Source organism: Plenodomus lingam (assembly GCF_022343315.1).
Source record: "Plenodomus lingam strain CAN1 chromosome Unknown contig_26, whole genome shotgun sequence".
In the NCBI taxonomy this organism is placed as follows: domain Eukaryota; kingdom Fungi; phylum Ascomycota; class Dothideomycetes; order Pleosporales; family Leptosphaeriaceae; genus Plenodomus; species Plenodomus lingam.
In genome coordinates this window covers 202,918-229,509 of record NW_027093941.1, presented here as the reverse complement: position 1 = coordinate 229,509, position 26,592 = coordinate 202,918, and the positions used below count along the sequence as shown (strand labels likewise).

General features: G+C 51.8%; 10 protein-coding genes across 10 annotated transcripts; 2 read left to right on the top strand and 8 right to left on the bottom strand.

Annotated features, from left to right (window-relative positions):
* Positions 1-83: 83 nt before the first annotated feature.
* Positions 84-1,594, bottom strand: IAQ61_006362 (uncharacterized protein; the record flags this gene model as incomplete). Its single annotated transcript, XM_003837669.2, has 2 exons — positions 84-1,083; positions 1,488-1,594. 2 exons carry the CDS (start codon positions 1,592-1,594, stop codon positions 84-86), a joined length of 1,107 nt encoding a protein of 368 aa, XP_003837717.2.
* Positions 1,595-3,380: 1,786 nt separating this feature from the next.
* AOX1_2 (Alternative oxidase, mitochondrial precursor) lies at positions 3,381-5,997 on the bottom strand. Its single transcript, XM_003837670.2, has 8 exons — positions 5,922-5,997; positions 5,586-5,864; positions 5,340-5,536; positions 5,092-5,284; positions 4,795-5,036; positions 4,411-4,740; positions 3,926-4,356; positions 3,381-3,766 (listed from the first exon to the last, which is right to left on the bottom strand). The coding sequence occupies exons 1-8, from the start codon at positions 5,937-5,939 to the stop codon at positions 3,459-3,461; spliced, it is 1,998 nt and encodes a 665-aa protein (XP_003837718.1). The 5' UTR covers positions 5,940-5,997; the 3' UTR covers positions 3,381-3,458.
* Positions 5,998-7,214: 1,217 nt separating this feature from the next.
* On the bottom strand, positions 7,215-8,320 carry IAQ61_006360 (uncharacterized protein; the record flags this gene model as incomplete). The annotated part of the gene is made up of 4 exons (XM_003837671.2): positions 8,191-8,320; positions 7,872-8,126; positions 7,622-7,752; positions 7,215-7,545 (listed from the first exon to the last, which is right to left on the bottom strand). Exons 1-4 carry the CDS (start codon positions 8,296-8,298, stop codon positions 7,215-7,217), a joined length of 825 nt encoding a protein of 274 aa, XP_003837719.2. The 5' UTR covers positions 8,299-8,320.
* A 298-nt stretch (positions 8,321-8,618) lies between these two features.
* On the bottom strand, positions 8,619-10,341 carry AOX1_1 (Alternative oxidase, mitochondrial precursor). Its single transcript, XM_003837672.2, has 4 exons — positions 9,927-10,341; positions 9,559-9,871; positions 9,162-9,499; positions 8,619-9,101 (listed from the first exon to the last, which is right to left on the bottom strand). Exons 1-4 carry the CDS (start codon positions 10,171-10,173, stop codon positions 8,929-8,931), a joined length of 1,071 nt encoding a protein of 356 aa, XP_003837720.1. The 5' UTR covers positions 10,174-10,341; the 3' UTR covers positions 8,619-8,928.
* A 375-nt stretch (positions 10,342-10,716) lies between these two features.
* Positions 10,717-11,055, bottom strand: IAQ61_006358 (uncharacterized protein; the record flags this gene model as incomplete). The annotated part of the gene is made up of 1 exon (XM_003837673.1): positions 10,717-11,055. One exon carries the CDS (start codon positions 11,053-11,055, stop codon positions 10,717-10,719), a length of 339 nt encoding a protein of 112 aa, XP_003837721.1.
* Positions 11,056-11,448: 393 nt separating this feature from the next.
* IAQ61_006357 (uncharacterized protein) lies at positions 11,449-12,660 on the bottom strand (the record flags this gene model as incomplete). Its single annotated transcript, XM_003837674.2, has 3 exons — positions 11,839-12,660; positions 11,665-11,778; positions 11,449-11,595 (listed from the first exon to the last, which is right to left on the bottom strand). The coding sequence occupies exons 1-3, from the start codon at positions 12,007-12,009 to the stop codon at positions 11,449-11,451; spliced, it is 432 nt and encodes a 143-aa protein (XP_003837722.1). The 5' UTR covers positions 12,010-12,660.
* A 135-nt stretch (positions 12,661-12,795) lies between these two features.
* On the top strand, positions 12,796-14,475 carry IAQ61_006356 (uncharacterized protein; the record flags this gene model as incomplete). The annotated part of the gene is made up of 1 exon (XM_003837675.2): positions 12,796-14,475. The coding sequence occupies one exon, from the start codon at positions 12,796-12,798 to the stop codon at positions 14,473-14,475; it is 1,680 nt and encodes a 559-aa protein (XP_003837723.2).
* A 2,086-nt stretch (positions 14,476-16,561) lies between these two features.
* On the top strand, positions 16,562-20,344 carry IAQ61_006355 (uncharacterized protein; the record flags this gene model as incomplete). Its single annotated transcript, XM_003837677.2, has 1 exon — positions 16,562-20,344. The coding sequence occupies one exon, from the start codon at positions 16,562-16,564 to the stop codon at positions 20,342-20,344; it is 3,783 nt and encodes a 1,260-aa protein (XP_003837725.2).
* Positions 20,345-21,650: 1,306 nt separating this feature from the next.
* IAQ61_006354 (uncharacterized protein) lies at positions 21,651-22,952 on the bottom strand (the record flags this gene model as incomplete). The annotated part of the gene is made up of 1 exon (XM_003837678.1): positions 21,651-22,952. One exon carries the CDS (start codon positions 22,950-22,952, stop codon positions 21,651-21,653), a length of 1,302 nt encoding a protein of 433 aa, XP_003837726.1.
* Positions 22,953-24,392: 1,440 nt separating this feature from the next.
* On the bottom strand, positions 24,393-25,973 carry IAQ61_006353 (uncharacterized protein; the record flags this gene model as incomplete). The annotated part of the gene is made up of 1 exon (XM_003837679.2): positions 24,393-25,973. The coding sequence occupies one exon, from the start codon at positions 25,971-25,973 to the stop codon at positions 24,393-24,395; it is 1,581 nt and encodes a 526-aa protein (XP_003837727.2).
* Positions 25,974-26,592: the final 619 nt, after the last annotated feature.

Genomic DNA, 26,592 nt, shown 5'->3' with positions numbered 1-26,592 from the left:
TGGTTCGCTTTTGGAGATTGATGACAAATGTGCATTAGAGTACTGCTAGGGTGGATCGAGTCTGGTAGATTGCATCGTATAACTTATCGTTTACGAAGATCGACGGCAGATGTGCTGGCTTGTGTCAACCTGGGTTCATTGACCGAACCAAGGTAAATCATCATTACAGCTTCTGTGAGAAGTGGAAGCCATAACTCTGGGTAAAATCCATCATGCGAAATACATTGCAGGTTCATGGTACGTCCAGCCTCTTTGAGGGCTGATTCGTGTCGAGTGCCTTTGGCCGTTTTCCGAAGGTAACCATGCCAGCGCCTCAGTGAACCAAACTCGCTCACAGCCGAGCCAACATACAGTTTCCATTTGAGGCTCTCGTTTGGTGCATACTGGAGAACATCGAGATATACATACTTTTCCGACAATTCCGAATTGGAAAGCCTAGGGAGAGACAAGAGATCTTCGATTTGAAAACCTCTTTGACCAAGAACTATCTTGGTAGATTCCGGGACGCCACTCAAGACCTGTTCTACCAGGTAATCTTCACTACCTCTGGTCAACAAACCCGCAAATGCTACTGTGAACATTTGCTCTTCAAAAACCTCCTTGAGCTTGCCACCCCGTGAGGTAGAAGCAATGAGCTTCGCGTTCCGAATGATTTGTCGGATGTCTTCATCGAACCTTTGAAGACGTTGAGATTTCTCTCGTTTATTGCACGGAGTTGGAGGAGATGAATCATGCATGCCGAATTGTTCATCTAAATGGTCCAGGAGATGATTTGGCAATACAGTGCGCAAACAGGTGTTCTGCAGGTGTGTCAGAGCAAATTCAAATCTATGGTTGGAAGAACATTCAATACCTTTTTCATCAAGACCATTGCATGGAAGATCAACATCTATATTATCGTCTTCTTCTTCGTCTTCATCGTCTTCAAAAACTCGGTGGTCTGGAGCCAACAAGCAGTCTTCATCGACTTCATCATCACATGAGTCGTCATCCTGGACATCCGTGTCGTGCTCATCCTCAGAGTATGAGCTATCAACCTCAGAATCATCTTGAGTTGATTCTGCATCATGATCATCATTAAATCTTGTGAGACGGGGTCGCTTTCAGGTCGCCTGGAAGATGTGGCATTATCGGACGTGGCATTGTAAGATGTGCGCTTAGTGACCTCGAAGTTCTGGAAGGCAGACATCTTTAGAAGAGAATTTGATGATTTGATTATGGAAAGAGGTGAATGTGGAAAGAGGGGAGTGTGAAAGTATTGTAGACAACAAGTCACGGTAGGTAGTGTGGTAGGTAGTGGTGGGCAGTGTAGTAGGTGAAATGTGGTAGGCAGTGTAGTAGGTGAAATGTGGTAGGCAGCGTGGAAGATGAAAGTCAGTCTCATCCATCCAGTGTGTAATGGAATTCTCTGTTTGTGCGAAATTTCGCTTGGCGTAGGGTGCCGACTGCCTCTTCGACTGCTAAATCATCAACGCAATGGAGCCTACACGCCGCATAGATTTTGATTCCTATCCATGTTAAAGAAGAGCCGTCCGATAATACCGACAACACCAATCTGCTTGGGCCTGAGGATCTTTTGCAGAGTCTTGAGCATGGGATACTAGAAGGATTTGAGCACGAGGAATGGGAGGAACTCACAAAGGTAATCATGTCAGTATATTATCACGATATATGATTACAGGATACTGTCACAGTATATGATTACAGGATACTGTCACAGTACATTATTACAGGATACTGTCACAGTACATTATTACAGGATACTGTCACAGTACATTATTACAGGATACTGTCACAGTAGAACAGGTATGCTAATTTGTCCAGACTACGACGAAACCTTGCGTGAGCGTGACAACATTAAAAGCCTGTTGCGAAACAGGCAAGCCCAGCTTGAAGAAAACAACATCCCACAACGGTAACCTCGAGGCAGGTGAGGAATGAGATCAAAACCCTGCATCGCGAGGTCCTCTCCAGCAGACAATTCACGTTGTATTTGCTACTCACTCTAGCGCCAGACCTTCGAGATCCGCCTCCGTCACTACGCACTTTCGGCGTCAGCGGATTCTCGACTCAGAAAAGTTCTCTGGAGAATCTACCATGATCCGTAATCTAGTCAAAAATCTCCACATAAGCTCCAAGTCGATGGGCACCTCTTTATTAGCAGTCTGGGCCTTCCCAGTGTGCACAGTAAACTCGCGTACGCCGTGAGCTGACTACCGGTAGATGACGACGACAAGAAATACATCATTCTTTACATCGGAGCCACTGCCATTAACCTCAGTGCAAGACCACAATTAAATAACCATCTAGCCTGCCATTCTAGACTGCAAGACCCGCCTCCTCATGGCCCTGATCTGCAAGGCCCGTCTCCGCCATATCTACAAGGTCCTACTCTACAAGGCCATATCCGCCGCGTCTTCCATGTCCACCGCGTTGGCCACATCCACTGCGTCTTTCTGCGAGGGAAAGCTCTACAGAGAGCAGCCTCACGAAGGGTCTTCTAAAGGGTGAACTTGTGGGGGGGAACTTGTAGAGGGGGTGGGTATTGAGATGGGTGTGGATACCTCGCGATATTAGGGTAGGCGTTGAGATAGGTATTGAAATGGGTATTAGGAGGAGTAGTGGGCGTGGTATCAATATATTACGATGTCAAGATAGGTATAGAGCATGGCTTTAATAAATTAATAGTTTCCTAGTATTACTCCAAAATAGTTTGTAACATGCTGGTTGGAAGATGTAGGTCAAAATTATGTAGTAGTGTTTGTATTATTAAGATAAAAACAAGGTTTACTCATACAACTTCTACTAATCCTAAGTATTGTAGATAAATCCAAGAGCAATAGTATTATTGTGAAAAACGGTATGTCGTGTTTTAGAGTTGCGTTGCAGCGAAAAAGTCGTGGTTTACCTTGGACGATATGCTAGAGCCACGCCATACCTTCACATACTGTAAGCTGACTATTATTAACTAAGAATCATAAATCAGCTTCACTGGGAGCTTCAGATTTATAAGATAATCTAACACACTCCTTTCGATGCCTACTCAAGTTCTTGCCCCACATCAAAGCAGCCATTCTACACCAACTCATTTACAAGACAACTTATCAAATATAAATGTATTACAATGTTGTAAAGGACATTTTTCTCTATACAACGCGCTCAAAATGACCTAATTTGGATTAGTACTGGCCGAGGAATTCCCAAAGGCTTAATTGGGAACCCCAGGCCTACCCTCAAACCAAGCCATATACGTTTGCCAGCGGCCAGCTTATATGATAAAATTGATAGGACAGAAGCTCCTTTACTCAGCCCAAAATAAGCATCATGTATGCGCAGATATGGGGCGCAGATACGTGGGACACATAAATAAACATCTCTCCCCCCGAAAATGTAGATACTAATAATTGAATACTACAATTAATGCTTGCTGCAATCATTCCAAGAGTCCATACCAAGGTTTACAAGCGGCTGAGTCCTGCGATCTCCCTTGGTGCGTGGTAGTTGGGCACCTTCATGTCGAGTGCGCTTCCACTGTACCCAAGATCCTCTCCAGTCAACATCGCGCATTTCTCACCGATCAACAGGGCAGTGCTATACGTATTACATCCCACATTGTCGGGACATATAGAGAGGTCTGCCACTTTTAATCCCTTGACGCCGTGGACATTGAGGCGTTCGTCTACGACGCCGTGTTTGACGATTGAATTTCCATTGCGCGGAGCCATGCTGCACGTGCCCAGTGAGTGCCAAGTTGTTTCCACGTGGCCTATCACGTAGTATTAGCTTAATCATTAATTGTAATGGCGGAATTTGTATTAATTGAATTTGGTGGGGGGTGGGGGGGTGGGGGAGGGTTTGGGTAGTGGTGGTGGTGAAGAAGAAAAAGGCGAATTGAGGGACGACGAGGACGAGACAAAAAACATACGCTTGACCCAGTTTTCAATGTGCTTAATGTCCTCGGTGCTGTACTGCAAATCCTCGTGCACAGTCTGGCAGTTGGAGTTCAACCAGTTTGGCTCGGGTCCTTTGCCTGGCTTCAACGGCATAGTCCATGATCCGTGCTGGATACCAGCACTCAGATTGTCTGGAAGTGCGTATGCATTGGTAGTCGCAAGATCCATGTCCAGAGCGCGCGCAGGGCTGTCAAAAGCGTAGAAGGGGTGCATAGACTGCACTTCACCGGCGTAAGCGTCCATGCGACGAGCCGTCTCGCGGGACTTGATGTAACCCCATACCATGGGTGCCATGTCGCGCTTGTCGTTCATGAAGCCGGCGTCAAAATCAGGAGCCTCGTATGGGTTGGGTGATGTGATGTGTGTGCTACCACGGGAAAATGGGTACTCGAGGAAGTGGAACCTAAAATGTGTCAGAGAAATTGAGATGGAATAAAATCAGGGAGAAGATACTTACATGGTAAAGAACTTGCCTGGTGGCATAACCATGTGGTCACCGTACCAACCCGCAATAACGGAGTAGTGCATGACTGGCTTGTCGGGCTTGTGCTTGAAGTAACTGTCCCAGCCAGAGCGGAATTCCTTGCAGGGCCAGCTGTCCATCATCTTGAGCTCTTCCTCGGTGGGACGAATCTTTACACCAGCCTCAATACCATTGGTAGCCATGGGACCTGTTCCATTGATGTTCCATTGCTGGATGACGGCTTCTTGCACCTTGGGGTCACCGCGCACAAAGTCGTCAAAAGTCTCGACATGGGGCTTCGCACGGTAGGTTGAAAAGGTGAGGCTAATATCTGATTAGTCGCGTGGCATTGAATAGTATCGGTGTGGAAAGACTTACTAGTGATCCTGGAAGTTGAGACCAACACCGGGGAGGTCGACAAGAGGTTTGACACCGACCTTGCGGAGCTTCTCAGGGTCACCGATTCCGGACCTCTGAAGAATCAATGGAGATGATAGGGTTCCGCCAGACACGATGATCTGCTTGCGCGCCTTGTAGATGCGGGAGTATGGCTCACCGCCAGCAACAGGCTTGGTGGGAATGACCTTGACGCCAACTGCACGGTCACCCTCAAGAACGACCTGGAAATCAAGATTAGCTTGTTGTACGCTAAATGTTCTCTTGACAAGAACCTACTTTATCGATCTTGTGGCTGGTCAGCAAGTGCAAGTTCTGGTGGACAGCGCGAGTGCTGTGGACATAGCCATGAGCAGAGTCGGACCGACGTCCGGTGTCACGGTTGATCCACTTGAGCCAGTGCTCGGCGCCGTGGCCAGTAGTCAAGTCTTGCAAATCATCCGTGGTAGGGACTCCCTGTGACTCGGTGGCCCTAGAATGGGTCAGTCCGGGGTCTAGTGGTGAAGTTTGGGGGGCAATGGAATTACCTCAAGAAGTCTTCTTTGATGGGGTAAGTGTAGTTACCGAATGAGACCTTGATGGGACCTTCGAAACCATGAAGTTCACGGTTGTTGCAGGATCGCTGGTAGGTTTCGTGCTTCTTCATCAGGGGAAGGAGATCCTTGGTGGTCCAGCCCTTGGCCTGGAAATCATCGTAGTCGGAGGCCGAGGCACGGGTGTACATCTGGGAGTTTAAGCATCTGGTAAGCGCTCAACTCGTCTCTCCAACTTACCATGAAGTTGATGGAGGATCCACCACCCAAAATGTGTGCGCAAGGAACGACAGCTCGACGTCCATCGAGCCATTCTGAAGGTCGAGAGTAGTAGAAAGTGGCAGTCTTGCTGTCCAACTTCATATTACGAGGGTAAATTCCCGGACGGAAAACCCATGGGTTGTTCAAGTTGTTCTCTCCAGCCTCGATCAAGAGAACTTGGAGATTATGGTCAAGGTTGGCCAATCGTCCAGCGACGACGCAACCACAAGAACCACCACCACACACGATGATATCGACCTATACGGGTTAGCTACTTTCAAGACGGAGCGCAAGTACCACAGCAGTCAGGCATACCTCATCTGGGATGGTCATCTTGAAGGATCGTTTACTATAAAAATGAGACTACTATTTATTGTACGGCCAGACGTCTGAAGTCAACTGGTCTGGATCATTCACAAGAGGTGCAACCAGCTTCTTATAGAGTTCTTGAACCCCGCATTTTCAAGATCGTCGGGTCAAAAGAGACCTATACCCCAAATCCGTCCCACACTGTGCTTACAATGGTCCGTCAAGGCCGAGATCAGCTTAACCAAATGCACAAGAGAGGGGACGGAGGCTGAGTCTACTAGCCCCGTGCTTGCTTGTTACCCAAACACGTTTGGACAGCTGGAATTACCCTGATTCGATGCCAATTGCTCGATCCATCATGGAATAGACTCCATGGTTAACGTATCAGTGACTTGCGGATCCGCAAGTATGCTGCACCAGATGCTCGCACAGACTGCTGGGGCACTGACTCGACCCTGTAGCAATGATTCGCCCAAGTGATCCATTAAGCCTAGGTTTCCAGCACAACGGTACTGGATAAAGGCCGGGGTCAAGAAAACCCCCAGTCTCACCATGTTACGATTGGTTGATCATACACTTGGTCAGTTCGCAATGCAGGGGATGCTCCCAGATGGCTTGGGACTAGGATGTTAGACTTTACATGACTGGTATTACATGATATTAGATCACATCATCACATTGTTAAATAGCATTGATATTTATATGAGAATAACTATACCATCTAGTGTAAATTATACAGTGGTATTTTTGCTTCCTAAATTCCTAGACTATAGGAATTTCTAAATTGGAAATGTAACTATTTAAAGTCTTAAACACTTTTTGCAATTTATTCCTAGATTAATTAAGTTATAGTATTATTTCTATAGGCTACATAATGTTTAAATAGCTTTACAATAATAACTAATTATATTCTAAATAATTCTATTGGTATATAACTCTTTTAGATACAAAAATCTAAAGTCCTCTAAATCTTTTAATCTAAATCGTTACACTATAACTAATTTTGATTAAATAAAATAGTAAATTAAATATCAAGTAACGTTAACGCAATTTGTAAAATAGAAGCTGTCTATAATCTAGTAGACTACCTACGCGTACTCGCTATAGCACTAATCTACTAGGCGCAGCCTAAAAACTGGTCAGACCACAATAAACCAGGGCTCCAGACCCACCATCTCGCACCCCACACCCAGCCAACCGAACAACCCTTCCCGCCAGACCAGGGCCACCGCCCCCGTTTCCAACAACAACGAGGTGCGGAGAAACGAGCCTACCTACTCCGTCCAGGTCAGTCAGCACTCACGCCTCGGTCAAACAGTGCGGAACCGAAGCGATGCGGGCCACAGCTTGCGCATCGAGGCGTCCGCCCGCCATCCAATCAGCTGCGCAACTGACGCAGCATCGATGCCGATTGCAAACAACAGGCTGTGAAGTGGAGACGGGCGGTTTCCTCATTACCCATTGAAATTGAACAGGCGGGGGACTGTTGCTATCTGGCGATGATGTTTGGTATCTGGTAATTGGCCTTGCAGAGGGCGAGTTGCATTGGTCAGTGGCCACTGTATTGTATTCATCTCGAGGCAGTGATAATGCTGTGCGTCCCCAGAGCTGCCTTTGCCAGTCCTCCTCCCTGGAAGCTCACAGGGATCATAGCTCTAGCAGCTCCCGTACCGTATGTGGACAGTCGATATCGTACATACCGCTACTCTCCAGCGCAGTCTAGCTGCGACATGAGCGGCAATTCGGGGTTCTCTAGCTCTGGAGCCATCTGCGGGGGGCGCGCGGCACTGACGTTGGCTCCGTCGGTCCAGCACCAGCCTGGCTGTTCGCCGCTGTTCTGTCGTGGAAGAATCGAATATGGGGGGGGGGGCATGTGGGGTGTGGGCGGCCCAGATCTTGGCGTGAACACTAGAGGCGGCGGAGACCCCCGCAAGTGCGGGGAAGATGAGGTTGGACCCTCCCGAGGTGGTTATGCTCGCTCGCCTTGCTACCTAACCCGACGACTTCTCCTCCAGCTTCCCACTCGGGGTGGTGGAGTTTGTCTTTGACTGCACTTTTTGGGATATCCTGCGCTTGCAAACTGCGGGTCCGGCATCGAGCACACCAAATACCTCCAACTCCAAGCTGATCCGCGGCCGTCGTAGCACTAGCTGTGATGTTGCGGAGGGGAGGGGGGAGAGGGGATGCAGTGTGGTGACCACATGTGGTAAGCTGGTTACTTCCGTGTAAGCTTATTTCCGCAAGTTAACTAGCCAGCACGAGATGCTTGCGACACATTGCGTCGATCCAGACGACGCATACTGTACTTGTACCGATTCATGGCAACCTTGCATTCAGATCCTCTTGTCTCTGGTGGAAGGGCATACCGGTCTTGGGACTCCATGTAGGCAGGTAGGGGATCGACGCTTGTTGGAGGCATGTATGCATCGTTCGAGTGAGTCCCTCGTCACAGCTACACGTTACGTTGCTTCTTTGCTCGCCATGCCGGCGGATTGAGACCGCATGTGCGAGTAACTGAAGTGGCCTGATGCCAATGGATGTGATGCCACAGTACAATGAGTCTCAGCGCGTCCGCAATGAACGAGCGAAATCGAGGCAGATGGAAAGTCGGTCCTACGTCTTGCATTGTACAGGCTCAGGGCAACAGGGAACTTGTACAGTTTGGGTATTCTCCACGTGCATCGATAGGTGGGTGGACACTACATCCCCAGCTGTTCATAAACTTTATGACCGCATGTGCACTTGCAATCGTGAGGCTGACACCCCGGACTACCCGAATAGCTCCGTGGAGGCTAGGTACAAGTGTGGACGACGAATATCAATGCAAAAGGATGTATTCTCCTCAAACACGACTACACTACGTCTTTTCATGACCGGGTATCTTCCGCCGCTTTTTTGCAAAACCCCCTATGAACGCCGAAACAAATGCAATTTTCTTTTTAGGAAAATAAAAGGAGTGGAGTAAGGAACAACAACAAAAGAAGGACTGTGCCCAAGTGATTGATCCAGAAGTTCAAATGACTTCATGGCGTTCCCAGCCGGTGGGCTTGGGATGTGCAAGATCCTTGGTAGGGTGTGGCTTTTCAGGGTCACGGTATTCGCTTACATAGGGATTGGGATCTTCCTTTTGGTCCAAGTTGCCAAAGGTGTGGTTGACTTCTCGATGCTTGCTCTCATCTGCGCGAACTAGGCTCAAGTCAGCAGGGATATCAATCGATAGGTAAAAAGCATCAGGGTTGCCCATACTGTAAAGGAGGAGATCTCGCATCGTCCGGCGGCCCTCTGGCATATGCCAGTAATCGACGGCAATCTCCGGGGCCTCCATCTTTTCCCACTTGGGCAGACGGCCTGCGTCGAGATCCTCAATCTGGCGCGTGTACGTGATGACTGCTTCCTCCTCGAGGTATCCGACGAAGCGGTGGACAGTACGGGGGCTGAGGAGATAGGCGAAGAACAAGGCGTTGCACCATACACCCTGTGCAACCAATACCATGAAGCGCATAAAGGGGCCGGGCTTTTGCATCTTGAGGAACACTAGCAGGTGCATGCGTTCGTTGAAACTCTCCTCAAGGAGGGATTCGATCCTGGTAGACATGCGTTAGCCTCAAGTCTACCTACTGGTGTGATAGTCGCTCGGCCTTACCATCCATTGTCGCGCTTCATCCTCCGCATCGAGTGCAGGTGCCGAAGCATGCCTGCAACCATGCCAGGCACACCGGCTACGCTCTCTAGGAAGACGTTGCGGACCAAGTATTTCTCCTCCGTCATGGCAAACTTCTGCTTGGCAGCCTCGGGATCCTTTGCGTTGAGCTTCACTGCTTTCCCATGCTTGTATCCAGTAGCAGTATCCAGGCCCCAGCGAAGAATCTTGACCGCGACAAGAGCAAGTTTATCAGATATTGTTTGAGCTTCACGATGGGCAATCTGGACCTGGTTCATCTGCTCTTCGGTGTATGCTGCGGATAGTCAGTCAGTGGATTGACTTTTTATGAATGGATCAAGCCTATCTACCTGGATGTGGCCATGCGGTAGGAGTCCTGCGGACCTTATCTGTGGCACATTTCTCAAAGAAGTCTTTGATGCCCGGCTGTGGTGAAGAGGAGAAGTGACGTTGGCCAGATGGGGCGTTTCGACAGTACTGTATAGCCACAAAGCAAGATCGAAGTCCTGCATTGTGGCTGCGGAAGGTCCTGATGAGCTGAGCGGTCGTTTGCCTCGAGGCCGTTGAGCTTTGTCCTAGTAGCCTCGCTGACATCATTTGTGTAGGATGGATGTGTGTATTGGTGATACTATAACTATAACCAAATGGGTGAGATGATGGAGTGGATGAGTACTGGTGATGACCAAACCACTAGACTGAGGCAAACATTAGTGCTTTATATCATTGAAAGAAAAAAAATCTTCTTGGCTGATGGCAAACAGTCAGGCCCCAGGTACGTCCAACACTACGCTCCTGGGCCGTACAGTCATCAAAGGGTGAAGCAGGAGCTTGACGGGCTGTTTGCCGCCATGCCGCGAACTAGGCGCTCAAGAACGAGCAAATACGCGTCAAGGGATAGGACGAGCAGGGATACAAAGAACTGAGATCGGACTTGTCAGGTCTCGTGCATTGTCCGGTCTGAGGCTGCTGAGCAAGTATCGGGGTTCAGGTTGAGGGTATGGCGATAATGAACCGGGTTGAGCTTAGATAAGCGGGTCCATGACAACTTCAATATCATCAAAGTTTGCCGGAAAAGCTACAACTATAGTAGACGCAAATACAAATGAATACAAAATCATGATCAGTGCCCTTGAACGGATTTTACTTGGCAGCGTATTTCTTCAGCGACGTATTTGGCTCCACGTTGTGATGGTATGTTGTTGCTGGGTTCTTGAGCATCGCATCTGCTGTTCCGAAAGAAACTCGTGTTTTTCGGTCTCTCGCCTTTGGGCTCCGGCTTGCAGTCATAGGGCTGAGGAGGGTCCATGGCCTGCTTGGCCAGACGGTAAAGGAAGTCCGACGATGACTGAGATTTTCCAGGTCACCGTATGACCGTTTTACAGAATTGTTGTTGGGCAACGCATGCTGTGCTATGGTCGGCGATGCCCTGGGTCGTGGTCGGCGATGAGGCGGTGCAATGGCAATGGCCGTTATTGACATTCGACAGCGTCAACGTCATACATGCGTTTGTGATGTCGATGGATCGACTATGAGTGTTCAATGTTGCCTATTTTGGTCAGATGATGGGTACTATTCTACAATGGGGCGGTATGCATCGTTTTATTAGAAAGTCCAAACTCTTGAACGTCGGACACTTGGACGCTTGGGCTAGACTGGGAGAATGGACTTGGCTGATGAGTTGGGAAGTGCGATTATGAAATTTGTACCACATTGCTGTTGTCGCTGTGGATCAACTGCTCGAGATACTCGTGCCACTTGGATATCTAATGTGTATATTTATTGTCATGGCTATATGGTGACCGGGATCATCGGATAGCTTCCTCTGTACGAATTGCTGTGATATGGAGATGTGATTCCTTCCCAATCAACCATCTACTTGATGATGAAGCTGGTCTCGTCTGACGTGGGGGCAATGTCTTCTATATCTAGACTTGTGATGCGTGAAGCAGGCGATCCCTTGTGTAGACACTGGACAAAGTCTTTGATCTGAGCACCTGTGCCCTGAGCCTCGCCTTGGACCTGTTGTTGGAATGTTGTTAGTCATGATGACGGGGCCATCGACAAGGTTTGTGCACGCTTTATGCATACTGTGCCATCAGACGCATTGGTAACATAACCCGTCACACCAATGTTGGTTGCTTCTTTTTGGGTGTAGGATCTGAAGTTGACGCCTTGGACCCTGCCGCCGATGGTGAAGGTGATCTATCGAGGTGGAATCAGCCATGGTGCGCGAGAAGTGGTGTTGTGTGACATGCACCGTACACGTTTGCGGAGCATTCTGAGTGTTGTGTGTGTGTGCGAGAAGAGCTGTGCTTGTGGAGAAGATGGTGGTGGTGGTGGTGGATTATGGAGCTCGGAATCGAAGACACAAGCAAGTTCCGTCCGGTACGATACGCATAAAGACAGTGGCATCAAATCACGCGTCGACGTCATGGTTCCCGAGATGAAGCTGTGCTAGGTAATGGAATGTGCCGGTAGCATGTTATAGGTAGTAGTGCTTAGGTACCTCTACCACCATGTACCTGGAACTTGCAAGGGGCTATTTTTGGGAAAGGAACCCCTGTCTGTGCCTAGAGTAAGTGGTTATGTACTGTACATAGTACTGTGTGTCTGTAAGACTGTGTGTCTGTAAGACTGCGTGTCTGTAAGAGTACAGTATTGTGCTGTACAATAGGGTACCCGGTGCCTGCGGCCAGGTGTCTACTGTATATACTTGGGTACTCTTAAAGTATCATTGGCCTCGAGTGCGGGGCAAGAGGACAGCGCTGGAAGTACCAGTAACCTAACACAAGGGGGAGGATGGGGGACGTCACCTGTCTCTTCAAGCTTTCCTTATGTAGCCATGTACTCTACACTTACACCGTACTGTACAACTACCGGTACCTCGCAACAGGATACCCAGCAATCTCGCGACCCTTTCTTGCGTCACCCGAGAGGTCCCAAATCGCGATCGATGGCCATGGCAAGAGCGGCAAAACGAAGAGCAAGAAACAATGCAATCTGTCCACTACTCTTCGGCGGAGATTGCACGTCCGCCCCCGTTCACAAGTAGTCACTTTCCCGAGTGGGCCACCGACGGGACCAGCCTGACAGTGCTTGACCAACGAGACGGATTCTGCGCTAGTCACGCGTTGTATTCCAATAACATAGTACAATTTCGCGTCTCGCTCCTGAAACCCCGTACCAACGCCGCCCCTTAGCAACAACCGCATCTCACCCATGAGGCTCCGCAAACATTGGCCGTCTGTCTCTCCTGCCGTAGCGCTCTTACGCCCGCAGGTACAGCAGCCGCTCACCACCATCCGCAAATACCTCGACTTCCACCGCAACACGCCCGCACATCAGCCACCCATCACCACCACCACCACCTCCTCCTCCTCCTCCTCCGCCATGGACACCACCACACCCGCATCGCCGCCAGAGCGCTCCATCTCGCCCGAGCCCTGGGCAACGCCCTCGCTGGCCCTCGGTGCCATTCCCCAGCTCGATCGCTCCGTCTCCACAGCCTCCTCCGTCTCCTCCGTCTCTGGTCGCTCGGCGAGCTCGAGGCTGTCGGACGGCGGCAGGAGACGCGGATACATGAGGCCAGAGGGCACCAAGTTCTCCGACTCGGCCATGCACAGAGAGAGCGTGCAAAATCTGGGCACCATTGCGCATTTGCAGTACTACTTTGCCCGGACTGGCCTGTTGGATACGGCGACGGGACGGGTCGCCAAGTCGCGCAAGAACGGTACGAGGTCAGCGAGTGGGACGGAGCCCGTGTCTCCAGGACTCGAGGCCGACTTCTCGACTGTCTCGCTCGCCTCTCCAGACGGCACCATGGAACCTCACTTGGGCGAGGGCTTCGTCGAGTCACCGATTGACGAATCTACGCCCATGCCTTGGGACGACAACGAGCCCATGATGCTCCCACCTACCGTCAGCACATACAAGAATAATCCCATTTACGTGCCCCCGCCGCCAGACATGACGGTTCTGCGTCGTGAATTGCGCGAATCGCTTGCCGAGGCCACAAAGCATTTGGACGAATTAAAAAAGGGCTTTGCCAGCGCATCACCACCGACCCAAGTCCGAACCAACAGCGATGGCACCACCGACGTTCCTGATGCGCAGGGCTGGCATGAGATTCAAGGTCTGAACCTGCTCGACGTCACCACACTAGCCATTCGCGCCGCAAAGAACTACTACACTGCACACGAGGCCCCGCAACGGCTCTACGCCATCAAGTCGGAGCGGACGATTCGCAAGGAGCTCTACGAATGCCTGGAAGTCCTGAAACGCCTAGCCATCCGGAATTTTGCCGCAGGCGTACAACCGTACGAAGTCACGCAAATCGACCAATGGGTACGCGACATCAACACACTGCTCGACACGGAAGAGGAGAGGGAGAGAATAGAGGAAGCGGAACAGGAGAGCTTGGCGTGGCGTCAGGGTGATTGGACGGGTAGAGAGCGGGAGCGCGAGTTGCTGTTCCTTCGATCGTTTGACAGCAGCCCGGATACGCTGCCTGAATGGACGCCGGCCAAGGAAGACGGCACGCCTACGCCTTTTCTCGCCGCGGTACAGACTGGACTGCGGTTAGTCCACCTCCACAACGCCCTCGTGCGCAAGTCGAGACGACAATTCGAGGAGATCAAAAACTACCACACCGACACTGCGAAGCCATACCGTTGCGCGGACAACCTTCGATACTGGATCAAGGCCGCCGACTTGCGCTGGGACATCAAGCTGGATGTGGATGTCATGGGCGTGGTGCACGGTGACGACGCGACGGCCTGGCAAAAGTTTGACGCCGCGCTCTTGAAGTGGTGTTTGGGTGTGCGCGAGGAAATCACGTTGGAGTGGCACAAGCAGAAGAACCAGACGCGGACGCCAACGCTGCAAATCGATGCCAACTAGGAAGCGCAGTAAGGGCGAGGCTCCCGGGGCCCGTCGGGGTAGCCCGAGTCGGTTGGGAAACCCAACCCTCTTTCTTTCTGCTGTGCATGTCCGACTCTTACCTCTCTTATACCACCATTTTTTTTTGTGTCTACTTTGTACGACATGGAACGCCCAACAACAAACTCCGCTCCTATGGCTGGCTGGCTGAAGATGATTCAAGAGTAGAGAGCGCCGCTTGGAAAAGACGGATGATTCTCTTCTCTCTTTCTTTCTCCTCTGTCTTTTTTCTCTTTTCTCTTTTTTTCTCTTTTTTCTCTTTTTTCTCTTTTTTCTCTTTTTTACCATTTTTACCATTTTTACCTTTCTTCTTCTTGACCACACTTCCAACCCACCCCCTCGGCTCTTTACATTCATAGTAGACCAGCCTTGAGATAGATACCCCCCACCACTTTTTTTTCGACATGATCTTTGCCAGCATCATCATCATCATCATCATCATCATCATCATCATCATCATCACCATCATCATCAGCGACGATCCAACCGGACAGTCTGCGTATCTTGTAATAGCACATCTTCTGATCAAGCGTCGGGGTTTGTAGGACGAGATGCCTTGGCCCTGTATATAGACCACCAGCTAGTACTCGTTTATACTGTACCAGTGCGACGTCGTGGCCCCGCGCCAGTGTTTGTGTTTGCCTGTGTGGGTGCACACCCTTCCGAGCTCGTCTTGGGGAAGGTGTGGAAGGTGCATGTCGTCTTGTCGTGCAAGGGCAAGGGCAGCCTCCCAAGCCAAGTTGTTTGCCTGTGCCCCTTGCCCTGTGCACTGTGCATACCCTCCTCCTCCCCTTGCCTCTCTTTCTCTCCCTGCCAGCGACTGCCTCTCTCCCTGCCAGCGACTGCCTCTCTCCCTGCCAGCGACTGCCTCTCTCCCTGCCAGCGACTGCCGTGGACGGGATGACGGGTGCCCAGCCTGTCAAGCTCGTACAGTAGATGGGAAATGGGCGTGCGCGGACCTTGTGCAGGCCCTGTGTCCCCGTATCCCTTGGCTTTGGCCGGTTTTTTTATTTTTATTTTTCTTTTATTTTTATTTTTCTTTTATTTTTATTTTTTCTGGTTTTTTTTGGTTTTTTTTTGTTTCTAGTCTTTTTGGAAGAGGCGGCTTTCTTTGCTTCGCTCCGCTCGCCTGCGTCTACAACATGTACAGCCGTATCCATCTCTCTTTCCTTGCGTTGCTGCAAGGCCGAGACGAGGGGCGAGGTTGTGGACAAGCCGGACTGGGCTCTCTAGGGTGAGTGCAGGGTAGAGTAGAGACAGCACTGATGTCAACTCCCCAGACACGGGCCAAGGGGTTGGTGTTTGAGCCGGCTCAACCGCGTTTGATTGGCGCGAGGATGGATCGAGGTGGGGAGTAGTTTCAACGGGCATGGTGCGGCAGGAGTGAAGTGCACACGTTGCAGGAAGCCTCGGTCGTGTCTGTTGCCTTGGGTAGGTATGGGATTATGGTTTGCTATGGGATGGGATGGATGGGACGGAAGTTTGGTCCAGGGTTTGGCATGTAACTGTATATGCTGGTCATGTGTCATTCACAGGTGGGCATCCTGTTAGGTACATGGCATCCATACACACACAAGTACATACCCTACCTACCTACCTATATACATACATACCCTTTCCAAGTTCGTGTTGTCGTGCAACGACGACGAACCAAACTTCGCGCGATCGGCGCAGCCCGTGTTGTTTTGTTCTCTCTGGACACCAGTAAACAAACAAAGGACCGTGGGACCACGGCGCGTCGCACTGATTTCGGGGCTGAAAAAGAACGCGCGCAGACCAGCCCGGCCGGACCCTCTTGCAATCCCCCCCCCAATCAATCACCAAAGTCAGAAGCCGTGAACGACTCGGCTACTCTTCTGCGTTCTCTTGTAGCTGGTTCGCTGCCAGTGGGTCCCCTCTCTTTCTTACCATACATACCATACAGTACATAGTACATGCTGCTTTTATTTTTGGGAGAGGGGGGCAAGCTTGGATCGGACCCAGAGCGTCCTTTTTATTTTCTTCATTTCCCCCTCGAGGTTGGAAGAGCGTGGAGAGACCATGTTCAATGACCAACTCGGCCGCTTCGCATCCCGCCAGCAGCCACCAGAGCAGCCCCGCGACTGCCGTCACCTTTTCCAGTCTTGAAGATCGCCCCCGTCTGCCAGCGAAGAGGACTCCGCTTGACAGCAGCAACGTCACCAAGCTTGACACTAGTTACGACTACTACTCCCGAAACAACAACAACGTCGACATCAACACCACCAACAACACTCACATCAACACCACCACCACCACCAACAACAACACTCACATCAACAACCACAACACCAACAACAACAACAACTACAACAACTACAACAACAACAACTACAACAACACCAACAACAACAACTACAACAACAACAACTACAACAACACCAACAACAACAACACCAACAACAACACCAACACCACCACCACCACCAACAACACTCACATCAACAACCACAACAACACCACCACCACCACCAGCCCAAACACTACCGCCGGCGCCACAGCCCCCGACACCAGCTACCGGCCCAAACACGCGCGCAACCTCTCGACCGCCTCCATCACCTCGGCCTCGTCGCTCCGAAACGCGCTGCCCCAGCTTGACACGCCCACGAAGCTCGCACGCAATGTGTCGCCCGGCCTCCTCGCCCGCATGAAGTTTCTCAACCAGCAAACCACTGACGCCGCCAACAAGAGCGTCGACGTGGGTCGCATCGAAGACGACAAGATCCGCAAGCTTGACGAGTTCCACCGCGACCGCAGCTGGAGCGTCGACCGCCGCGGCGCCGCCTGGAACGGACTGCACGCTCAGCCCGAGTCGGCCGCTGTCGCTGTCGCGGAGCCCGTGGCCGGAGAAGGCCTGCAGGAAGGCGTGGGCCGTTTGGATCGCTCCAAGGTGACGCGCAGTAGACAGGTCAGCCGCGATAGTGACGCTGAACTCAAGGGCGCGCCTAGTGTGGGCCGGATTGACGCGGATAAGCTGCGTCGTCTGGACGAGAGCCACAGACATCGGAGCCTGACTATCGAGAGGCGGGGCACGGCTTGGAGTGGGGGTGGGAAGAAGGGCAAGGAGCAGCAGGAGACACGGCAGGAGCAGCAGGAGACACGGCAGGAGCAGCAGGAGACACGGCAGGAGCAACGGGAAGAGCAGGAGCAGGAGGACGCGTCCTCCATTCCTCCATCAGAGCCAGGCAAGAGCGACTCCACGCCACTCCCTTCACTCCCTTCACCCGCTTCCTCTTCATCACCACCACCCTCGACAGCAACCATGGAGCCCGACTTTGCGAGCGACCACAGCAGCGTCGTCAGCACGAGCGATAAAGTGTTGCCCTCTGAATCAGAGGCAGACGAAGCCATGGACATGCAAAAGTACCGCCTGCCCGACATCACCAAGCCCAAGACCCTCAACACACCCGTCCCTCCAGCAGAGACCAACACGACAAACACCACCGACACACCGCCCTCTCGCGCACCCACTCCACCCCCCAAAGACACGCCACCCATTCCCCCCGCAGAAGAAGCCTCTGTCCTCGATGACCACAACGGCATCGACATCGCCTCGTACTTTGAGAAGCGCCAGCTGCATCGCGCAAACTCCATCTACACCCTCTCCAAAGCCAGCTTCACCAACCAGATTCAGCAATTGACGTCGATGAAGCTGCCGCCCACCACCATTGCTTCCGAAATCACCGCCCTTGCCTCGTCGACGCTCGCTGGCCGTGCGCTACACAAGGCTGCACATGACATCATGCTGTGGATAGCAAAGACCAAGGAAGTTCTCCATGGTCTCGACGCCGAAGACGACGTCGAGTGGGCCGCCGCTGCTGGAAGAGAGGGACTGGCCGAGGTGGACGCGGCCATTGGCAAGTTCGAGGGCCTCGTCACCGTCTACATTACCGCCATTGAGGATCTGCAGGCGCGGCCAGATATTGCCGCCCTGCCGTCCAAGGACCAGGCCACGCTCGTCTCACAAATGGAGGACATTGTCAGCAATTGGTCGGAGATCAAGCAGACGCTCAAGGGCATCAAGAACCAGGTGGAGATTGCCATGGAGTGGGAAGAGCTGTGGAACAATGTCCTGGGCGAGATTGGATTCGAGGTCGAGAACCTCAGCCGCTTGGTCTTTGAGATGGAAGAGCGCAGGCACCGCGTCATATCCGATTCGATTGCCGAAGCCCCAGAGAAGTTTGACATTGCCGAGCTCGAGACGATTGTCGAGGAGACGCCGAGAAAGGCGAGGATGATGAACAATCGGTTCAGTATGCCGTTGCCGCCTACGCTCTCGGTCCAGTCGCCCATCTCGCCGATCCCTCAGATTGAGCAGGAGAACTCGCGGCTGCTGGCACTGTTTGCAAAACTACAGCCACTTCGCGCGAGCCTAGACTTTCTGCCCATGCGCTTGACGGCCTTCCAGATGCGGGCAAGCTCCCTCTTCCCATCGGCATGTGACGAGTTGAATCGGAGAAAGGAGCAGCTGGAGGAGCAGGAGAAGAAGCTGGAGGCGGAGGCGGATGCGCTCAGAGAAGAGCTGGGCGAAGACAAATGGGTCCACAGCTTCCGACAGGCAGGAAGCAAGGCGGTTGCCATGTATGAGTCGTGCATGAAGAGCATTGACCGGCTCACGCAGGCCATTCAGGACAATGACGAGGAGAAGCTGCCGGCCCGTATTGCGACGTACAAGGACAAGAAGAGTCATTATCCGCCTTCGATGCGGCGCGTGTTGGAACTGATTGACATTGAGATGAAGCACAGATCGACGGTGAATGGTGAGATTTTGCGGATACAGCAAGATGTCCGGAGCAAGGTGACTGATCTGGAGAATGTGACCAAGGACATGGACGCGGTGCTGGCAGACTTTACAGCCTCTCGCAAACTCCGGGATTCCGTGTCTACCGTCCTGTCTGCTCGTACAGAGGCGTCGTCGGCTCGCGAGACGCCGAATAGCTCCCCGGCATCGAGCGTCGTCTTGAGCCGCAAGAGCAGCGATTACAGCAATCTCCGGCTCTCTAGCCAGAAACCGCGACAGTCCAGCTTTGCAACGCCACGCTCGTCGCTGGCACCAGATAACCGTCGCTACTCGAGCATCAACCTCGGACCCTCGGGCCCGTCCTATAGTGTTCCCAAAGCGCCCCTCAACCGCCTCGACCTCACACCCTCACGCGCTGGATCATCGACGCCGACACGCCACTCACGGATTCCACAGACGGAACGGCCGGCCGTTAAGCCGCGATGGAGTTCAGATGTCAAGGTACGGGACTCCCCATCGGCAATCAACTTGAAGCCTTTGGCTACCCCGACAACGTCGATGCAACGGGCGGGGACACCGGATCGCCTGTTGCGCTCTGTGAGTGGGCAGAGCGGTATTCCTGTCAAGAGTCCGCTGGGCAAGAGTGCACCGAGTCCGCAATCCGGTTCGAGTTGCAGGTTGAGCGCAGGACGACCGTCTGCGAGCCCGGTGACGCCTGCTGGAAAGGGCAAGACGCCCATGTCTGTAAAGCGACAGAGTCTTGCTGTTGGTGTAGGCAGTCGCATGACCCACGAAGACGGCGAAGAGACGGACAAGAAGGAGCAAGGGGCGGAAAGTCCGGCGGCGAGACGCACAGCACGGCCGATGAGCGTCATGGATCGACGACGGACTAGTTTACTCCCGACGTTGAAGCAGAGGAGTCCTAGTGCTGCGGCTGTGGCGAAGACGAAGACGACGCCAGAGAGGGGGACGGGGAGTGCAAGTCGGATGGGCAAGAGTGTGGGCGAGGGCAGGGCGAGTGCGGCGAGCGGGAGAATGTCGAGTGCAGGCGAGAGACCAAAGTGGAAGTAGAAGACGTCAAGGATGATGGCTTTTTTTGGAGGGAGGGAGGGAGAATGGAAGATGGCAGGTCAGGGTGCAGACTATGAAGAATTGGAGACTTTTTTCCCCTGCCCCTTTGGAACTCGTTTCCAGATGTCTTGACTTTTTTTTTTTTCTCTTCTCGCTTTTTCGCGGGACTCGCGGTTTGAGACTGCGTCTTTTTGGGTCTGGGGGTTTGTGGGGGTTTTTTTTCGACGACGAGGATTTGTGCGTTTGGGTCTTGTCTTGTCCTCTACGCTTTCGCGTGTTTACAGTTTAGATTGATTGTCGGGCCTGTTTTCGTCGGATGCGGGTTGTGCTTGGTTTCTTCGGTGAGCGTTTTGGGGCGTGTTTGGGTGTGGTGGGGTGTGGTGGGGTGTGTGTTTGATTTTTTTTTATACCCTTTTCTTTTTTTGTAGGTTTTTTTTTGGAGGGTTTTGAGGGGAGAAGGGGAAGGGCGGGGTTGGGGAGTTGGGTGGGCGGGGGGGGAAGGGAGAGGAGAGGAGAGGAGAGGAGAGCAAATAGTAGCCTGACCGAATAGAAATACAATTTTTTTTTAAAAAAAAAAACTTATTATATCTTTGTGAAAGAAGATGGTGTTTTGTTGTGAGTTAAGGCTTTTTGTTGCCCTGGGATTCGTTTATCTGTCTTGTTTCCGTCTTCCATCCCCTTCACAACCCCTTCACAACCCCTTCACACACACCCACCCCACAGCCCCATCTCATCGCATCATCACCCCTCTTCCCATCCCATCTACACACCACAACCACAACCACAACCGCAAACTTGAACATACGCACAAGCACAAGCACAAGCACACTCGAGATACCCATTCCTGAACCTCGACGCGTCGTTTTGGTCAGACATGTCTGGTTGTCTGGTTTGCGGTGTGTGGGGCTGTGCTGTGGATTGTGAGAGCGGGGTTTGTATGTCTTGTGCGGGGTTTGGGGAGGGGTTTTATGTTGGCGGTGAAGGGGAGGGAGGGGGGGATGTATAGAGACAAAAGGACAAGGGGAAAGACACTTCAGGCGGGTGAGGTATCTGGATTAGTCTAGTACGGAGGGGTTTCACTAGAGGATAAGCGACGGGTTGGAAAGGTGAGTGATGCTGCAAGTCGTGGTGATTGAGGGGTGAGTGATGCTGCAAGTCGTGGTGATTGAGGGATGAGATGGGTAAGTTGGGGATTGAAATCCCTTGAAAAGCCGATGCTAAATCCAACCATTCAAGACTCCAATATTCGCCTGAAAAGAGCTCTGCACTGCGATGAAATCCCCAGCCTCCCCTCTACCAAACTCGCTCATCTGATTAACCCCTTTGGCCCACCCCATCGCCCCTCTACATGATACTTGCCATACACCCAGGGGAAAAAATCCCTCTTGAGGTAGAAAAACGCTCTACGCGGCACACTCTGATCGATGCCCAACACCGTTCCAAACGTCTCCTGCGGCACAAATCCGTACAGAAACTCGGCGAGCATCACCTTGTTCTCGCCCGTCAGCAGCGGACACGACGTGTATCCGTTATAACGGGCTGGTAGGTCTTTGCCGTGCATGGCGGACAAGAGGTTGGATACAAGGACCGGCGCTTCGGCGGTAATGGCAGCCACGGTCTTGGAAGTCGGGAGGGAAGACGCATCACCAATCGACCACACGTTCTTGTACGTCTTGTGCTGCGTTGTGGCGTCGTCGACGTCGACGTAGCCTGCGGGGTTGGCGAGCGCGCTGGCCTTGACAAACGCGTGGGGCACGTTTTTGGGCGAGACGTGGAGGAAGTCGAAGTGTTTTTGGACGTTGGGCTGGCCGTCGGGTCGGGCAAATGTTGCCGTGTTGCCGTCGATGGCGACGAGGTCGTGTGTAAAGAGGCCGTCGACGCCGCGCTCTACGCGAAGCTTTTCGAGCGCGGCGGCGTATTTGGGTACGCCGAACATGGTTGGTAGACCGGTTGCAAAGGAGAGGTTGATGTTTGAGTCTTTGGCTGTCGAGTAGAGCCCGGCTTTCTTCCAGTAGTCGAGGGCGAGCCACATGATTTTTTGTGGCGCACCGGCGCACTTGACGACGCCTGCTGGCTGGGTGAACAACGCGTCGCCTTTTTTGAACTTCTGCATGTTGGCGTAGGCCTTGTCGCAGTAGTTGTAGTCGTAGATGCTAGATACCAGGGCATCTGGATTACTCAACGCCTCTGGAAGACCCTTGACGGTGGTGTGATCAATCGTGATACCGGGAACAACGACCAAATGTTCATAATTCAATCTCTCGCCATGAGCCAAAGTCACTTGGTTTTCCTCTGGACTGAAGCTGCCGACGGCAGTCTGGTAGAATTTGAATTTCGGATTCATCAGCTCCTTCAGCGGTCTTCGCAAATCTTCCTTCTTCTTCAGACCGCCGCCAACGAGGGTCCAGCCGGGTTGGTAGTGATGCCATGTCGCGGGGTCAACAATGGCAATGTCGTCTTGCTTGAAGGGTCCTTTGCGGAGAAGTTGGTGGGACAGTGCTATTCCGGCCGAGCCGCCACCAACGACGACGACTTTGTGGGAGCGGGTGGAAGACAGTGTGGGTGACACCGTTGCCAGGCCACGAATGGTTTGAAGTGAGGGCCGCATGATTAGTCAACCGCGGGAGGGAGGGACGGTATCAGACTCCACAACAACGCTCTCGTACTCTTTCCAAAGAGTGTGCTGGAAAAGACCGTGGTGAAAGAGAGAGCGATTGTCGGTTTTGTTAGCAGCGAGAAAATATAAGACGTGAGGATATAATAGACGGAAGCTCGCGCAAACCTCTCGGTCCGTCGACCATTTTTTGATTGTCCTGCGGTGCCCCACTTTTTACCGTGCGCTAAGACCAATCTGAGACGATGCCAACGCAACATGGCTTGGACTGAGCCTCTTGCAATGGCATCATCTTTAGGGCAAAGGCTGGCGAAAGAATGACATGTCGGCATTGCCTATGGGCTTGTTCCATGTACTTTGTCCAAGGCAGTATATTTGCATCTAAGAGATTTCTGCGTCGAAAATGTATAAAAAGATGAACTATTCAGCCGCAGAGTATGCTTTCATAATCAACAATGCCAATACCGGAAAGACTTGCCGCTGACTCCATACCACTGGGAGTCGTATCGATAATAATGTCCTTGCTATTCCAGTTTCTGATATTCCAATTCCATCTCGAATGTTCAGTTAGATAATACGCTGGCATCATCCACACCTACTATTCCAGCCACGCACGATTGTGCAATTGCTGTGAACATGATTGAATGCGAGTCTGCGATATTTCCAAAGCCACAAACGGCCAATTTTGCATTGGCGATTAATGTGAACAAAGTGTGTTTAAAAAAAACCCATGGTGCATCTGGCTGAACTCGCATTTGGACGCTCATGACTCTACTGGTCCTGCGGTTCGCACCATATAGCGCATCTACCCGAACATGCCCATCTTCTAAAACCTCAACCACTGGAATAGCATCCTTCGCCCTCTACACCATACGTAGTTCCATTAATCTGACAGTGATGCGATCAGCTTCAACTGCAGTCAGCCTCAATCCGATATACCAGGTCATGGTAGCGCGACGGTACCAGACCCCCTTACGTCTGACAAGGATGCACATCCTACAACTGTACGAAGTCCTTCTCATTCCCAGCATTGTGCCCACAGTGCGATCATTTGACAGTAATGAAGACCTCTCCATCTGGATATCCGTGCCTGCATTCGCAAATAGGAGCGTGAGTTACATGTCGGAACCCGTATCAAAGGAATCTTGGCTAGGGAGATCTCTATAGGGCACTCCAGAGATATGCTACCTGGTGACTGGGAGGCGCATAAAGCTATCATCTGTCAAGTCCAGCATATAAGCAGAGTATCTTTCGAGGATTGACAGTGGAGCATCCAGTGATGAATCAGCTCTAAGATTGTGTCTATCTCCTTGAGAAGAATCAGATCATGATAAGTCTTCTGCCACCTAACAGCAGCGGCTTGCTTTACACATGGGGGGTGCAATCTTGGCAAAACCATTCCTGTCGTTCAATGTAAAAAAGCATGGTATGTGTTCAAATAGAAAAGTTGGTCATCCCAGAAGGCGTGTCCCACAAGGCGTCCCATGAAAAGTCAAAGGCATTCGGATCCAGTATGTCAGACAATAGGAAATTCGTATCATCGAAGTTTGGCATGGGCTGCAGCTGATTTCCATGGCCATTTGCAGCCACACTCGTCACTTCGCTCTCCGATGGCGGAGGCGGCTCTCGCGCATTCAGCGACGCAATCCTCGAAACGGGATCCGCGCAACGTTCGAGGCAATAGATTGCAATATCCCAGTCGTAGTTGTCCCGCGCATATTGGATATGCGCAATCACGCGTTCCAGTCGCGATACCGACGTGTTTCTAATCTCCGGGTCTTGGGTCTCGACGGTGCAGCGCAGGGATACCGTGATGGCGTGCACGAGCAGGTGTGTGGCGTATGGCAACCAGAAGTCTTGGAATTGTATCTCGCCTAGGGTTAGAATGAAGTCGAGCACGGCTGACGATGCGATACGAAGCTGCTCCATGCGATCACGGCTCAGGTTGCTATCGCCTTCAAGTACAGCGGAGCGGATGATCAAGCGAGCCAGGACGAGCCTGATGGAAAGGAAGGAAAGCCACAGCATGGGTGTACCGGGCCGGTTTGGTAGAGGAAGCCATTCCGGTAGCTGTGCTTCAAGTTCGATAAGGATCCGCTTGAAGCGATCGATTTCTCTTGCTAAATGAATTCGATCAGGGTTGATGTGGTAGACCCATGGCAAGATTTGTCCAAGCAGTTCAGTCAGCCCGCAGAGGTGCACAAAGCAAGTTGTCGCCACTTTCTGTTGCGCGGTCGCCTTTGGACTGATGAGTGAATTTACTGTTGGTCTAGGAACGTCGTAGTTCCCGCCAGTGATGAACGGAGGCAAGCCATACGCTACACTCGACCAATGATCGTTTATCAAGACGCACCACCAGAGTCGCGTTCGTATCTGCTTTTCATTTTCTGTGATATTCCACTCGAGGCAGGAGCGATGCAGGCCAAAAGTCAGAGCAAGCGATACAGTCTTGCCGCACAAAGTGATGTTTCCCATAATGGAAACCGAAGGGCGCCCAATTTGATCGAGGATGGCAGCTTGGATTGTTGACAAGCCTGGACTGAGGAAATCTTCTAGGTTTGCCGATATGGCCTTGTTCCAAACATAATGAGTATCTGGTCGAGGGTGCATCTTGAGCGTATCGGACTTGTTCCAATGCGGTGAGCCCAATGCGTAAATAACACACATCAGATTGTTTGGGATCTTGGAGAACTGTCCGCTCCGCAGCGTCTCGCACGTCTCGTCATCAAGAATCGGAAAGTGGTAGTGAATGTGTGGAAAATAGAGCTCTACAACCTCCCGCTTGAATGGACCTATGATCTGCTCGAGTATTTCATGCTGAGCCCTACCACACCCACTGTTAGGGGGCAAGCCGGTTCTAAATCTGGGCACCGTGAGATAAACAACCGGGTCCTTGCTATCATGCAGCAGAGTCTGATAGCTGGACGTCTCGGTCGCTTCACCGCCGGGTTTACGGTGCTGGAGAATGTGACGATTGAAGATGTCAACATCCTCGGCTAAATGAGGGGCTAGCATGATAGAAGCTGAGGGATTGTTGGAGGTCTTGTGTAAGATGGGCGCTGACTGCGGTCTGGAAATGCCATCGCCAGGCTGACTATGTCGTCGCCGCTTGGACGGCCGACGTTCACCGCCTTCTTCAGTTGGAGAGTTGTTGGACGAGCCTTCGATGTATTGGCATTTGAGTCGTCGCTCTCGACAAGACAGACATGGTTCTCCAGGTATATCGATATGGCAGCGAATCTTCCGGGACCGACACCTAGTGCAGGCTGGGACTTTGTGTGAACGGTACGGCCGGGTCTGAATGGGCGTGGCGCTGGCCATCAATGGACGAAGAGCACTCGCCGTCAGCCTCGAGTTAGTAGATCTCACGTGTCCGCTGCAGTATGCTCAGGGAAAACTGTGGCTTTGCTTCAGTTCTGTCGCTTTGAGATTAAGGATGTTGAGATGAGAAGAAAAGTGGTTTGGTGCTACATGACTAGACTAGCTATGTACCTCGTGCTATCGGACCAGTAGCTCTTGCTGCTAACGTTAACCAGTTAGTCGGCCCCACTATCCTTGTTGATTACTGTGCACGTATATTACACTCTGTCCAGTTGCCTTTTCTCTCGCACGTGCTTCCTGCTCTGCAATACAC

Coding starts and splice junctions, on each gene's coding strand:
- AOX1_2 (XM_003837670.2), bottom strand. Junction 5,285..5,339: donor ATCAAAGAAGACTTCTTGAG/GTAATTCCATTG, acceptor GACCCATTCTAG/GGCCACCGAGTCACAGGGAG. Junction 4,741..4,794: donor CTCAACTTCCAGGATCACTA/GTAAGTCTTTCC, acceptor ATCAGATATTAG/CCTCACCTTTTCAACCTACC.
- AOX1_1 (XM_003837672.2), bottom strand. CDS start 10,173: ATGATGTCAGCGAGGCTACTAGGACAAAGCTCAACGGCCTCGAGGCAA. Junction 9,872..9,926: donor TACCGCATGGCCACATCCAG/GTAGATAGGCTT, acceptor GACTATCCGCAG/CATACACCGAAGAGCAGATG. Junction 9,500..9,558: donor ATGAAGCGCGACAATGGATG/GTAAGGCCGAGC, acceptor CATGTCTACCAG/GATCGAATCCCTCCTTGAGG.